The 16,483-nt window shown below is 40.5% G+C and overlaps 1 protein-coding gene across 1 annotated transcript in view; it reads right to left on the bottom strand.

Moving 5' to 3' along the window:
• Positions 1-11,065, bottom strand: part of USH2A (usherin) — a 367,116-nt gene extending 356,051 nt beyond the window's left edge. Inside the window, exons 1-2 of the mRNA XM_030499989.1 lie at positions 10,581-11,065; positions 5,178-5,343 (exon numbers count right to left, since the gene is read on the bottom strand). Coding sequence (XP_030355849.1) covers positions 5,178-5,343; positions 10,581-11,065 — 651 coding nt within the window. The remainder of the gene's footprint in view (positions 1-5,177; positions 5,344-10,580) is intronic.
• Positions 11,066-16,483: the final 5,418 nt, after the last annotated feature.

The raw sequence follows: 16,483 nt of genomic DNA, 5'->3' as shown, positions 1-16,483 counted from the left end.
TGGTTTTGCTTTGTGGCTGTTATCATTATCATTATTGAAAACAGAAACAGAGTGTGTCTTTATTTTGTGGAACTCACTCAAATCATCTTTAATCTCAAGCACACCTTCATTGTACACAAGTCTTGCCTTCTTACACAAAAAAAAAGTAAGAAGTTCTTACTATTTGACAGTCATTACTATGTCTAATTCAGCTTGACACCTTTCCAGCTTTATTTCTATTCCTACATAGCATTCTCTGTGAATTTGTCTCCCCATTCCCCAGTGCCTGCAGACTCTGCCATCTCTAACTGCAAAGGCGCTTATTCACTCAGATAAGCCTGGGCACCACATCTCCGATTTTTTTTTCCTTTAAGGGCACAGATTCCTCTTAATTCTATTATTTTTATTTTTAACAACCTTCATGTCTTTTTCCCATTCAATCTCTGGGCTCTGCAGTTCACCTTGTTTTATTCAAATAGGCCCATTTGTTTGTTCTTTTTGAAAACCCCAAAGGTCTGTTCATTCTTCTGTTTCATCTGGGTTTAGTTATAAATACTCAACATTGAGACTCACATCTCTAATAATGCCCTCATCACATAACAAAACTGCTATCCAGAATTTCTGTTATAACAACTACTTGATGAAGAAATCTTTCATGCAGAGCATGCAGGAATGTTTGGGCCCTGTTAGCAGAACTTTAATTTCCCAGCTATGAACTGGAAAATAAGTCTCTGCAATGACACAGTTCTTAGTAGTAGTTCTCTCTAACAAATTTCACATCTAAATCCGAACCCAAGGATTTAAATTCCTAGATTACCACGGTAGATTTAATTTACTAGCCTTCTCTTCCCCTGGATTTTATTCCAAAGAAATTATTTTTAATCTGTGCTGTCCTTTCTTTTTTCCTTCCCTCTTATAATTGAATTACTATTTGGTGCTATTCCACCATTTAGCTTTCATTTTTATCATTCCTGAGTATGCTGTTATACCCAAATTCCAAACATATCTGCCACCTGACCATATTTCTGCTCTCTATAAATTTAGTTTCACATCTGTAACCAATACTTCACACTCCCCTGTCATGGTGCCTGTTGCCTTGCACTTACGCACAAATATTTCAGTTTCTCCTACTGACCACAGGAACTGCCATTTGAGGGTCCCAGCTCCTACTGACTGCTTGGCTTTGGAGACTTTTGGCCCACATCAGCCTCATATTAAGCATAACTGTGTTCAGAGATAGACTTGGACCCTAGCTCCTTGGTAGAGCTCGCTCATGGTCAGCTACATCCCTCACTCACACACTCTTCACAAACTACAACCAACCTGCTGAAAAACAAACACAAAAATTCACCCATCTGCCATGAACACTTATCAAACTCAAATCCCACAGTCTTCCCTTAGATGTTATGCCTGTCCACAACTTGGCACGCAAATCCTTGTGTGTCGGTTCCCGATCCTTTGGTTGCAGCCACTGGATGTGCCAGCCAGCCCTCCCCATCCATCCCCAAGCACCATTACAAACAAGACGCACAAATTCCCTGTGAGCCAACCAAGAAGAAGTGCTTTTTTCTCAGGGGCAGGACCCATTAGACACCCCTGTTTGCTAACCGTGTTAGTAAGTGCCAGCATTCAGAAAAAAGCCCTTCTGTCCTGAATCAGACTCACCCCAAATCAGACATATCTGTAATTTGGTCTGCCACCAGTGAACAACAAGGTGCCATGCCAAAACCTTTTCATCCTCCCTGTTGACCAAACATGTAATATTGTGCATGGCTTTGAACAGTGCCTTCCAATACGCTGTGGAGAATATCTGGTCAAATTTATATCCAATACAGTTTACAAGAAAACTGTTTTGACCCACTGTTGTCACCAGTGTTTCCTACACAGACCTAAATGGCCACAGAATGTGAGAGAAGGGGTATAGTGTTAAGAAGGGTTGTACAAGGACCAAATATGCTTCATCTACCAGAAAAGCGATGCATATTGAAAGCCAGAGATATTAATTGCAGTGTTTAATGCTTCTAACTTAAATTTTGGAGAAACAAACCAACTGCCACTAGGTAGATGCTCACACCTCTGGCATAAAGTTAAAACATGTTCATAATAAACAAGAGACGTTATTGCACACATCTTCAGTTACCACCAGTATCTGAATTGTATTACCTAAAAGCTGTAAAAGTACATACTTAAAAATAATCTGAATAGCTTGTGCCTACTATGCTTCATAAAGAATAGAATTTCTGGTTAGCATAGCAGCATTGCATCCCAACCCTCTCCCTCTTAAATTCACAGATGAGGTTTTTAGGGGTGCTACAACTCCACATGTGTCACTGCAGCTATTCGCTCCTTTTTTCTTTCTTTTTAATTACACTTTTTGCACATATGTAAGTTCTGTTACATGCACAAAAATATACTCATTCCACATTTTCAGCTGTCTTGTTAGGAGCAGTACTTAGTTGTACTTAGCTGTCAAACAAGTCTGAATAGATTGATTAATTTATTTTTATGTCAGGGCACATCTCTCTGGCTAAATCCCAAATAAAAAGAATGCCCCAAAATGTTCCAAAATCTGCAAACTACTTAAAAAGGTGCTAATTCTGCTGTTAGTTTAGTTAAACCTAATAGCTTGTGGCTAAACATCACAGTCACATACATGACATCTCACATTCAACAACAATTTCCTTTTTGTTTCTGTAGAAGGAGGTTATATAGCAACTACACTGATAACACCATACCTATTTCAAACTAGTATGGCTGTAGGATGACTGCAAACTTTCCTAACTTACTACCCATAGAGCTCAGTCCTATGGCTTGTCTTTGCTAGAAAATAAAGGTTATGCCTACAACAGTGACACAGAACTGAGATTGCTAATCCTTTACAGGTATCAGAGGCAGTTTTGCCTGAACAGAACAGCACGGAAGTCTACATGGTCTGACTTACTTGGAAAAGCTCAAAGTAGTAGTAGGTCATTACTGCATATAGCCCTCCTCTGCTGCATCTACACCACATAGCCCATCTACAGCCCAGAGAAGTGTGTCTTCTCTGCATGCCCATACCTACAAAACTACATAGCGCTTTATCTTCAGAAGACAGTTTCACCAGCTTAAGGAAACGCCTGTATTCAAATATATGTATCATCATGAGATATAAATATCTATGATCATCAAATATTATTAATGCCTGAAGACACAAACAATAGCATATGAATATTATTTTTGCATGGTGTCTCCCATTCTCATTTTCCATTTTTCTCTCCATTCATAGACAAAAATGCTTTTGGACTGCTGCTAAAAGTGAAGGAGGGAAAAACAATGAAAACCCACACCACAAAAAACCCCAAGCACCAAAAAATCCCTAAACCCTTTGCCTAAAGTTTCATAGCCAGACCTAGTGCTACATAGATCATGCTGCAGCCACTATCATCTTGAATGATAGTTAAAAGTTGAATCCTACAATACCACAAACCACAGAATGTAAAGTTTTACACTGAGCTCAGAAACTTGGGAAAGGTATTAAGCCTGTAAGGGTCTAGAAGCTACACTTCTAGAAGCTACACTTCTAGAAGCTACACTTCTAGAAGCTACACTTCTAGAAGCTACACTTCTAGAAGCTACACTTCTAGAAGCTACACTTCTAGAAGCTACACTTCTAGAAGCTACACTTCTAGAAGCTACACTTCTAGAAGCTACACTTCTAGAAGCTACACTTCTAGAAGCTACACTTCTAGAAGCTACACTTCTAGAAGCTACACTTCTAGAAGCTACACTTCTAGAAGCTACACTTCTAGAAGCTACACTTCTAGAAGCTACACTTCTAGAAGCTACACTTCTAGAAGCTACACTTCTAGAAGCTACACTTCTAGAAGCTACACTTCTAGAAGCTACACTTCTAGAAGCTACACTTCTAGAAGCTACACTTCTAGAAGCTACACTTCTAGAAGCTACACTTCTAGAAGCTACACTTCTTTACTCCAGCTATGCATTGAACAAATTCCCCCACAGAAGCAAAGGTCTAAATTCTACAGAGTGCTTGAGGGTTCTTTGTAATACAATTCAAGATATGTGTGTGTACTTAAATCCAGCCCTTTCACTCTTCACTTAGCTATCCCAAGCTTTAGCAGTTTCTGAGGCTAGTACAAAATGCAGCTGACAGCAACAGCAGCAATATAGCACCCTTGGAGTGTTTGAAGTGTAAAGTTCATTAGTTCTAACTTAAGGTCACTCTTTTAATCCAACAGCCAAAATCTTATTTGCACTACCCATGCTGTTATCCTGGAAAAAAAAGAAAACTGCAAAAAAATCAAGATGTCAGCTTCAATACTTCTTACAAGTGACAAGATCAGCACTAAAAACCCCAATCACAGTCAATACCTTTTAGCAAGTTTCAAGAAAGCAGCAAAACTATGCTTGATTTTGCTGTAAACTAAATGAAATTTAATAGAACGGATAAAGGAAATGAAGGAAGGAAGAAGATAAACATTTCAATACCTGATAATTGTGGTTTATAATTATTAGTTGAACTTGGCTTACAAATAGAATTTACTAGACCATCTGTTGGGAATTACAAGACATGCAAACAACTGAATTTTAATTTCTTCTGTGTTTGTTTACTGATTTTTGTACATACAGTTTAAATTTTAACAAACTCAATTTTGCTTTATCCTCAATGGATATTTGTACACTTATTAAAAAGTTATGTCAACAGAAGACTTTTAGAACACGAGCATTGTGTTTGAACCATTCTGAATCAGATGTCTAAAGTAAGAGGTAATAGCTCTAACTTCCTCACTTGCTTGATCCTGCACACTCACACACTTTTGCTTATGTGCACTCCTCTGTAAGACAAGTACATCAGAATGTACAGATAAGGATGATATCCTCTTTTTAAGGAAATAATTTCAGAGACCAAATACTTACTGGTAATGTTAGAAATAAGTAGCTTTTATTCTCCCCAAATACTTGTGTTCTAAAGAGTGAGAATTTTCAGTCTTGTTTGTTCAGAAGACTGGGCGCAGCATTTCTTTTCAGTGCTAAATTATTAACGGCCTCAAAATGAGTTCCCAAATCAAGATACTTGCCTCCAAGACTCAAGAGTTCTCATTTACATCCCCCAATTTACTCTTTTATATTTATACAGTTATACCACTCACACACATGTTGTATTTCAACAAATATTAAGCAGTTTTTATTTTACTCACCTGCACACTAAGATGAATCCATTTCTTCACAAGAATTCTCCCCAGTGTCATTACTTTTATTGGTGGCTGCAAACCATTTACTGTGCGATAATAAAACATGGCCTCTTTCTCAGAGATTGTGAGTTTGAACACAGTCTGCCCATCAATAGCCTTTTCTATTACACACCTTTGGAAATAACCAAGAAAAACAACATAAGGTCAGAGGAACACACATATACACATTCTTGCCAAGGTGCTATCCTGTAAAGTGATGCTAACCAGAACGTATTAAAATAAACATTAAAAATACAGCTCTTGAGAAGATGCTCAGTGACAGTGAAAGTCACAGGATGTACCAAGTGTAAAAGGACTTTAACAAAGATATTTTCTCTGTCTTAATCTGTGAGATTTATTTTTATTTATTTTTATATTTAGTGCATGCAGCCCCAGTTCACCTGGGGGTGAAAGAGGGGTCCACTTTGCCTCCTTTCTTCAGGGCTCAGTGATGGAAACCACAGTGGCTGGCCAGCACTACACAGGTCTCTGCTGTACTTTTCATACAAAGCTGTGCAACACAGTACATTCTGTGCAGGCACTTCATTTGGTTTTTTTAGTCTTACAAGGCAAATGTAATATAACCACAAAAAGCACAAATTACATGTTCTGGAAATAAGTGCTCCATCTTTCCACCAAATCTGCCCAGGTAAGGCAGCAGCTTCCCCTACGCTCTCCCTTTGACACACTTTCTCTAATCTAAGAAAACCAGAGCCAGGCAAGGCTTGTTAGTTCCCACCCCCCACCCCCCTCACGAAGATTTTCACATTAATACCAAATACAACACTGACATATAAGGTACAAAGAATACCATTCATAGGAACCCACACTGCATATCTAGCTGATGAAATATTTTTGCCAATCCAATCACCATGATGTCAAGGGTCCTGAGAAAGCATAAGCTATATATGCTTGTGAAACAGCGATCTATTTTATTAAGGTCATCATCAGTACAACTAAAATTACAAAGTTCTGCATTCCCATTTCAGCTGCTTGAGAAACACACTCCTCAATTTACTGACCCATGAAAAGTCAAATATCTTAACAGTTACACCAGACTAAATTAATGCACTAAGTCACAAGAGAGCAGCATATAAAATTTGTATGAGACCAAGATTTACTTAGATGTATTCCAGAAGAAGAACAAAACACTTATCTACTGATGAGCATCTTCACTTACTATGTATTTATAAAAGTATCAAAAAGGCTGTTCTTTGATACTGACATTATTCCCTAATTCACCCGTAAATGCAAGAGAAAAATTCATTTGTCTTAACTGTTACCATTTCAGCCTTCTGGCATGTTGACAATAAAACAACTTGCAAGAAGCAGACTTCTGTTTTCCAAACCTTACTAAAACCGTGTTTCTTCATATATTGTCGACTGGTCTTTTCAATATTTTGTTTGCTTGCAAACATGCTAATTTTGCTAGATAATAAATGTGAGAGAAGGCTCAGCTAAGTAGCAAAATATTTAGGAACTGGATTTACCCAGTTCCTGGATAAACAATAATTGGATAATCCAGCTTTTTGTTTATTTTGGTTATCTAAAACAAATATCCCCACATTGTTTTTATCCCCAAAGGTGTCATGACTTTAAGAAGGGAAGCGACCTTGATGTACATCACTTTGAAAACTGGAAAGAACAAATGTGAATTGTGACTCACTACTGAAAGAGAAAAAAAATCAAGAGGCAGAAAACAGAGGATGGGAGGTGGGGGGAGGAAAAGAAAAAGAAAAAACCCAAATTACTGCTAACATAGGTGAAATAGGCATAAGCGTTACTTCTGACTGAGCACGATTGTCCATTCCAGCCATTATTTTAGAGAGAAACCACAGTTCTTTGGGAAGTTCCCACTTTCGGTAGCCTGCAGCCCCACAGAGCCAATTCCTGACTGCATAATTCTCTATGATGGGGTTGGAGGGAGGAAAAACCAAACAGTGCAAATCTGCTTGGTCAGCTTTCAGAGAGAAAAATAGTCCAGAGAATCTAACATGGCTGCACTGGTAATCCCAATACATTAACTGGAGCACTTGCAAATGAGAACATCCGCACGGGTTCAAAATCAGACCTACGGTATCTTAAGGCAAATCACCCTTTCAGCCTAATTCCTAATGTAGAACATCTGAATAAAGTAATAAGACAGGATTTTAGTCCTTTAGATGAAGTTAACAAAATTACATGTACTGCCCACTTCACAGTCAGGCCATTCCCTCTGACCCTTCTGCCTGTAAAAAGTCCCAACTCATTTCTCTCTTCTGGTCATCTAACTCCCAGTTAGCCCAGTTCACACTAAATTGGCATAAACTACCTGTAACGATTACTCATACGCGCTAAGCTTCTACTCATATTCTCCTATTTCACTGTGAAGGGTTATCATCATATACAATTTCCTATATTGTGCTAAGGCTTACTTACAGGCTACACACAGGCTTACTGAATGCATTTATATTAACTGATAAGCACATGCAGTGAGAGAAGCAGCATGGGGAAAGAATAAAATTCAGGGACAAGAGCTCTGCTTGCTTATTGCACTTACTGCCTAAAGGGAAAGCAAATTTAAACGCTGGAGTACAAATGTCAGTGGTTTCTCACTATTCTCTTGTTTTTCTTCAGTATTTCCAGTATGCAGTGACTTGAAAGCATACCTACAAATATCTATACTACACATCTTAGAAGAACATTAGGGCTTCAAATAAACCTGTAACATGACCTGACTTTACTCTCTCTCTGTATGAACGTGCATTAATTCTCAGATTCACGTAAGAAAACTCAGTCTATGAAATTGATGAAGAAAATTCTTGGTCCCTTTGATTATCCACACATATTTGCTCCCCCAGAATGTGACAATTTTTAAAGAGCCTTCAGACTTTGGATCCTCACATCAGTATCTCTCACTTCAGTCAGCACAGTAACTTATTGCAGAAAAAAAACCCCTGCTATTCTCTTTACACGAGCACATGCCTAACAGAAATGTCAGAGTCTTTACAAGGGCACAATGGGATACTATAGAGTAACACTCTTTCCTCAACGCTCTCTAGCAGCCAGACCATATAACGTTCAGCACAAAGAAACACCTTATTATAGCATGCCCAAAAACCATGGGTCTGCTGTACTTGATGTAAGAGCAATTTGCCAGTAAACAAAATACCTTGTTAAACTTGCAATTATTCTACTGGTCAAATGAGCAGCTGGTTCTGGCTCGCCTTCCTAGTGCTTTGGTGGCAGCACAAAGACTTTGTTAGAATGAGTCCCAGTTCTGTGAATTCCCTCTGCTGTGATAATGGGATTTAAAAGGTCTCACAAATGACATCTAACAGAGACAATTCCCCATCAGAGCCTGCAAAATGTAGGACATTGGGCAAGTCAAACTCCTTTTGCCAACGTGAAGAACTCACTAAACCAGTACAATAAAGATCTCTTAATTTGCTGTTAAACCATTTCTCTTTTGTAGGATGCCTTCTGAGTTGAGCTTCAGCGACTATTCATGTGCAATTACTGTTTCACCAACACTGGAGCTCTGTATTCCTTTTATGAAGGAAGAAAAATTAACATGCTTCTTTCTGTGAACAAAGAGTGTGGACAGTGGCATGTCATCCTGACCACTGGAATAACTGTTGTCCAACTTCACTTTTTCAGGACCGGGCTCTACCATTGTCATTTCTACGTGTTGAATAGCAGCAAACTCACAAGGCAGAAGAATTAAGCGGTCTATTATAAAAACTGAATAAAAACATTTAGATTTTCAAGTGATCTATAAAACCCACTGAACAGGAATACGTACATTGTGTAGTTATTAACGCAGTAGCAATTGGAGGCTAATGTTTTACACTAGTCCATGGATAATCAGACACCAGTAGAGTGGTTTCTGCACAGCACTTAATCATTTGAAACTAAGAACATACATTTCATTGTTTTAGGTTCCATGCAAGCAAAAGTCTATCCCATTGACAAAAGAGTTTCACAGATCTTCAACAAATCACAACAGCTTGCTTGGAAATTAGCAGAACATTTCTGCTTCAAGTTAGGCATATGCTCTGTTGAACAACACTGATATGCTGCATGTGTGGACATGAACTCATGGCATAGAACTAGCCCAGGTATAGACTCCCTGGCATTCAAGATTCACTCACTCTATAGAAAATGCTGTCTATGAAAGACACTAGGCCAAAGCTCCAGAGACACCATTACATATACCTTCAGCCGAGCTGATTTAACTTAAGCTCAAACTAAAGCCACTTTTGCTATGCAGATGTCATTTACTTCCCTTCTATAACCACAATTCCTATAGCTAGGTGCATTTTATTAATTATCCTTGCATAAAAAGACTATAGTTTTGCATATATCATTATAAATTTAGACATTTCTATTGTTTCTGATGATTTTCACACCTCTAGGCAACACACTATTCCACAGCAGGATGCAAAATAAGTACCAAGAATGCTTCAACAGAGCAGATCATTGGTTTCATTCGAAGAGTAAGTTATGATCATAAGCTCAAAAACATCTGTGCCATACTCAGAAGGAACATACTATACTTTTTGTGGGCTTCACTTTAAAGAGGATCTGCACAATCAGGGTAAAAAAGAGGAGGTTCTGCATTTTGTGGTAGATGAAGAGAAGTGTTTTTGCAGGATTTGTGATCCATTTTTTCAAAAAGCAAGTTTTACACTATAGTAAGGCCCAGTCAAGCTGAAGCTTATAAAGCAATATTTGCTGAAAACACGATGCGGAGGCAAATAGGAGAGGGAGCATGCTTAGCTACGTCTATTTCATAAACAGCTAGTGAAACTTCACTAGCAGTTTGAATACTGGAATCTTTTGTTAAAAGTAGCAACATGATCTCTTCTTCAACCAATATACCCCAAATCTTCCAGAAAAGCCATGACCACTCTTCATTTTAGGAAAAAAAAATAAAATATTCACTTTAGAAGATCTGGGAAGTTTCCTTGTTTGTTTTTAAGTAGTAAACTTGTGGTGGGGGATTCCTGAAGTTTTAGATCCTTTTTTCCATCATGAAAGCAGCAACAGCCCAAATCCCTGAGAACATGTTTTTCTAGCAGCTTTTAAAAGAAGGAATGTGAGTTAGAAATACAAATTTAGATTCTTAAGAACAGACATTCACATTATGTATGAATAATCCTCACTGAACGCAACTGGACTATCATGTGAGTCAATGCCACTTTAACTGACCCTGCTTGTCTTGACACTTACAAAGACCCCAACCTAAATACAGCTTCAAAACGTCACAGTTTCTCACTGTACCTTTTTAAAATTTTAAATAGCTTGCTAATAACAACCGTGACTACAACAACCACTGGGGTTTTTTTTAAGAGCACCAGGAAAGTAAACACCTTCAACACTACTTACATTACACCTTCTTGCTCAGGTTTCAACCATACAGTTAACGTAAATGAAGCTGCAAGCCTCAGAGAACGGGGAGTAGAGAAGCAATCCTTGTGATTATGAAAAATAAAGCTGGAAGCATTGCTGAAGGACCCTGGATGCAAGTCCCTTTTGTCCTCTGTGATACAGGTGCCAAGGCCTTCTGAAAGCAGCAGTCTGTAGGAAGAAGGCAATGACCTGTATGGACATTCCTGAACACAAATCCTCTGGGTGCAGGACATAATACTTTCAACAGCTACTGAGCTATGACAAAAAGTACTTCGTTCTGGCAGCCCACAAGTGGCTTGAGTTGGCACGACTGACACATTCTTGAAAGCTCCCACATTTTCAAGCCTAGGGAAATGTCCCTGAGAGCTGACCAACACAAAGGAGTCATAATAAGTTAAGATTAATATTTCAATAGCATGAAACAAGAAACGACACCTCAAGGAAAGAGCCCAGCAATTCATGTTTACAAAAAAGCTCCTCCTGATTAAAGCATCCATAAATAAATAACGATGTCCATGTCGGTAGCAACGTTCTCAGGTGGTACGCTTTAAGAGTTTATGTAGGTTTTCATCTTCAGAACGCTCATGCAAGAACTCAGTCACAAGGGACATCTATGTCTTCTGGTCAGTGAAACACACGTGGGTGACAGCTGGTATCTGCAAACCAGAGAAAACAGACACAGTCCATGGGAAGAACGTGCCCTTTTGCACCAACAAAGGCAATGCCCCACTAGGGTTTGAATCCTCCTTTCAAATTTCAGCCAGCACAGCTTCGCTAGCTGTGGACAAGACATCTCTCTAAGCAAGGGCAATGGGACTAGGCCAGCTCGAGCCTGCTCACAGTGTAGCTTATCCCAGATCCGTGGCATCACATGAGGCCAGCGCTCACATTTGCGTGTTAAGGTGACAAGCACAGAGCAAGGCAGCAAACCGAGAAAGCAAACCAAGGTGCGCAACTTCAACCTCTGAACGTCTTTCCTGAGGGTTTCGAGCTAGCTGGTTGTGTCTCGCATCGTTTACAACCCCCCAGCGCTTACCTCTCAGCTTTACACCGCTACCTGGGAGCTGCCCGGCGCCGTCCCCACCGCGCAATTCCCGGGGCACCCCCTACCTCCGCTCCCGAGGGGCGAGCGGGAACGGCGGCCGAGCCCCCAACCATGTACCTATCGTCCCCGTACCCCGCTGCCCACCGCATCACGCGGCTCCTTCCAGTCCTCAGCAAAGCCGATTAAAACCACGTTCCCCATCTGCCCCGTGCGGATCTAATAGCGAACGCCTGCGTCGGGGCTGACCGGCAGGGCCGGGCAGGGACAGGCGGCGAACCGCGCTATGGTAGCCGATAAAGAAGTTGATTTACCGTCATGTACTCCGCCTGGGAGAGGAGCGAGGAGAGCGGCACAGCGGTGCCCAGCGGCTCCCCGCGGTCACTCCGCCCGCTAACGCAGCGGCCCGGGCCCCACCGCGGCCTCGCCGGCCCCCGCCTGCCAGCCGCGGTTTAAAGCGGCAGCGGCAGCCGGCTCCTTCCCTCCTCCCCCAGGCCCGGCTTAGTTTTACACGCACCCAGCAGGGCGGCCCGCGGCATGAAATATTTAACGCGGCCTCGGGCAGCGGGAGCGGCCGGCGGGGCTCCGCGGTGTCGTTTTGGGGGTGTGAAGCCTCCACCAGCCTTTCGCGGTGAAGTGCTTGGGGCAACGAGTTAGTTGCGTGTGGGTCCGACATTCTCAAGGTTTAAGGTCAGCTTTTCGCAGGGTACAGAAAGGAGAATCGGTTTCTTTTAGACACCGAAACTACGGTGGGAGTTTGAAGTGTGAGAACCAACAGAGAGCTCGAACAAGCGAAATGCCGTAGCTACGCTTTCCACAGCGAAAAAAAAAAAGAGCAAAGAAACATTGTCAGGACCTTCAGACATTTTTGACATAAACCTCATTTCTCTCTTTGGTACGTTAATGCAAAGCAGGCATAAACAAGCTGCAGAGTTGTCATCAGTGAGCTAAGCATGAGCTACAATAGGTTGTTTATATGTATTTCTAGACAGAGAAGCACCAATTAATACGTCCCCTGAGGATATATAAAGCATCTATAAATTTTATCTTTATTATGGAAGTTGCGTGAGCTGCAACCTGGCTGGTATCTCCCAACAATTTCATTGAAATAGCCTCCAGTAACTTGTCACCTTAGCATGTTTGGACTTTCACCAGCTACGTATTAACAAAACTCTTCAGCAACATATACAGTTGCTAAGAAATAACTCAATGCATTTTAACAAGCTCTTCATCCTGCATCAAACAGACTCCTCCGCCATTCCTGGAACATCTCTGCTTTAGTACAGATCTTTTTCCTAAGGTCATAAAAGATAAATAGCAATTCTTGGTAGGGTGTTTTCAGTAACTTTGCCATATTTTCATGTTCCAAGACTCATTAAAGATCATAGCTCTGTTGTCAGAATTACGTTTGAATACTTTAGGGAACGTGAAGAACTTTTTTTACTACAGAAGGGGTGGGGAGGAAACATCAGTCTGAGATATGGTGCAACACCACAGCACGTAAAGCATTTCTAGATAAATACACTTAGACCATAGGCTACCATTGTACCATCAACAGTATGAAGGTAAGAGCTGTTTGCACATCAAGAACAAACCAGGTCTCGCAGAACACGATGGAGAAAGAACAGATATTAGCTACCATCTTCAGACATCAAACAAGATGGGAACACCTATAAGTCATGGAGCATGAACCTGTCAAAAGTGGGACTTACCAAGTGGCTAGGTTGTGACTTGTTTCTATTTCTTGTCATTCCTGGTCTATTAAAAAAAAAAAAAAAAGATCAGGTTTTGGTCTGGCCGCCTCTTTCTAGCAACCAGGAAGAGTGCTCCAGGAATCTTTGCAGGTCTAACAGGTATCTAAAAGGAAATTCAGGGTACATGCACCACAAAATGCACTCTTTTATATTCTACAAACACTTGACAGCCCCACCACCTCCCAAGTACACCATAGCATCTTTCAGTGTCAGTGCTCAGTTTGGGAAAGTGGTCCTGCCTCATAGCACACTCTCTATCCCCAAAGATAACCAGCCCAGCAGAGATCATGATTTTTCCCTTCACATATTTCATCCAAATACACAAGTCAACAGGACAAACTTTGCAAAACCACATGGCAGGCCAACAGCCCAATTACCCAGGCCAAGGATCCCTACATCTTTGCCAGTGGCACCATTGTTCATCAGGATTATAATGAATAAACTACCCGCAAGAGGTCAAAAGACAGAAAACATCCAAATGCCTTTGCAACCAGAAGCAGACGTGCAATATAAACTGTACCACAAAGAAAAACGTGGAGTGATTTTGTGGGAAATATTTAGAGTGTTTTGAAGGCTGTTTGATACATATACATGAAAACAGGGAATCCTACCAGGCAAAAAAATGTGTGCTGGTACTAGCAATGATTTCTCCTGGAGAATTTATTGTGCCCATTTAACAGGTTTAGAATTGTGGCACAAGGAAAATTACCTAATCCAAGTGCTTCAAGCTTTTAGTTACAACTGCTAGTTTCATCAGAAAAGAAAGCCTCAAATAGCCACTGGGGTGCTCTAAGCCATACTGATGCCACTGGAGAATCTGACCTGCATCAGAAAATTGACATAACTGGGAGCCTGATCCTAATGATCCAACACCCTATCCATGGGAGATAGCATCATCCTAAAAAGCATTCCATACCAGCTGTTTTCTCAACCCATGGCTAGCAGAGGCACAGGACCCATTGACTGCTCTAGGAGGTTGAGGGAGATTACTAAGGAAAAGAAACCACAGGGATAGTTTATTATACAGCAGTCTGTGCCTGGAGTGGGAAATTTTGAAGACCACATAGCTGAAATCTGTATGGTCTGAAGCAGGGATTTGATATGAGAAGTCATCTTCCTATAATCAAGTTATAAGCCTTCAGAAATACCAATTTCCACATGCACAGTGGAGGTAGGTGGAGCATCTTATTGGAGATAGGGAAACCACAGGGACTAATTAAGTTTGTATATAGGGCGAGCTTAACACCACCATTTCCAAACTTTAGCGTGCTTAACTTGGTAACAGTGATAATCTGGTAGAAGGGGGATTAAAAAAAAAAAAAGGGATGGAGACAGGGAACACAGTAATACACTTACTCAGAACTCCAGTAATACAAAACTAGTCTGCACAAACAGTGTACAGTTGCGCATGCATGTTTTATACAGTACAATACCAAGTTGAAACTTAAAATATTTCCTTAGAATCATAATGCATGGAACTATTGAGATAGAATTTCAGATAATCCATTTCACTCCCCAAAACACCATGGGTGTGTTTTGCAGCCTCACAATAGCATTTAAATAATACTTTTAATTAGTGCTGAGCAAAGTCCTGACAACTGATTTGTTCAGCAATTTTGCCTTGTTTTCTGTTGATAAAGAGTACTGAAGAACTTTGAAGTATATTGAAAGTTCCCATTTGTATCATGTTCTACAAACACCTTATACCAAGATAAGGGTGTATTTGTGCGGTGTTGACTAGTTGCATGATACTGTTCTGGCTGTTGCATGAAGTGACCTATGCAGACTAAACCACACAGCATGACTTGCAAAGATTAGGCTCAAGTGTACAATACAAAATTCACTTTCAGTGAATACTCATAAAGACTTGCTTTTATGAGTGCTTTTCCTTGCAAAACTACACCACTGGAATATTTGCAGGAAATTAACATAAAAGATCCATTTGCACAGCTGAGTCAATATTTATTTCAAATTTAACTGTCTAGCAAAAATTATTTTTTCCAGTATTTTGCAAGTAATAATAAAACTACAATGCAAGTACATTTTAATAGCTGGAGGGGAGTTGATCATGACAACCTAGATATAATTAACAACTTCTGTTTTAAAGGGGAGGAAATTCTGTATAAGCCAGTGAAATAAATATTGGAGTAAAATTTTCTGAAAGCACAGGAGGAGGCGGCAAGTATTTTATAGAGCTGTTAAGAGCCTTTTAACAGCTTTAGAAGTACAGTACATCACATTGCTTATTTTAGTGCTAAAAACTTTCTTTGTTACTAGAAAGGCAGAAATGAAAGATTGTCTCAGGCAACAAGTTTTACAGGCTTCCTTCACTTGAAAACACTGAGCTAGACTGTAGATCTCCACATGGCAAATCCACTGAAAGGAAACCTCTGCAAGGACTTCTTTACACATACTTTCTTTTGCATGGCCATGGTAGTGCAATAATGGCCTGTCCAGGCAGGAAGGGCCATCCTATACAGCTGCAGCACATGGGCTCTCATAATCAACCTTTACTCTCCCCACAGTATCTGTTATTTCCTCCACACCTCCCCTCACCCCAATCCATCATGTGCTTCCCTGCCAGTTCCCAGCGCGGGACATGTCCAAGTAACAGCTCTTTTCCTTTATTAGCCCATTCTCCAAAAAACATTCTCTACTCCATTCTCTGGCCTTCAACCCCTTCAGTACATTATCTGTACCTAATTAATCAATTCTGTTTCCATCAACTGATTAGCAACACCTTCTCCAGACTCCCAGTTAAATCCCTGACCCTATTCTTCATTTTCCTTTAGACCTTTTCCTTTAAGCTATTTCATAGCTGCGTAATTCATAGCTGCTTTACCAGGCAGCCCCTTCTACCCTCTTCTGCTTTATCACCATTAAGCAACAAGCATCCTGCTCAAACTTGAGCATTCTAGCTGATCTCACCTTCCTTGCCCGAAGCCTTCTTTCATCAAAACACGATTCCACATCTTCCAACTTTTCATTGCATCCCAAAAGAGGATCTTCCACCTCTGCAGCTTCCTCCTCTTCTCTGTTTGAATTCGATTACAGTGCACCTGCAGCACAGTCCTCAGGTAACA

This window comes from Strigops habroptila, chromosome 10 (assembly GCF_004027225.2).
Source record: "Strigops habroptila isolate Jane chromosome 10, bStrHab1.2.pri, whole genome shotgun sequence".
NCBI classification, from domain to species: Eukaryota; Metazoa; Chordata; class Aves; order Psittaciformes; family Psittacidae; genus Strigops; species Strigops habroptila.
Note: the sequence above shows the minus strand (reverse complement) of the source record. Positions and strands in the feature narration are given on the sequence as shown.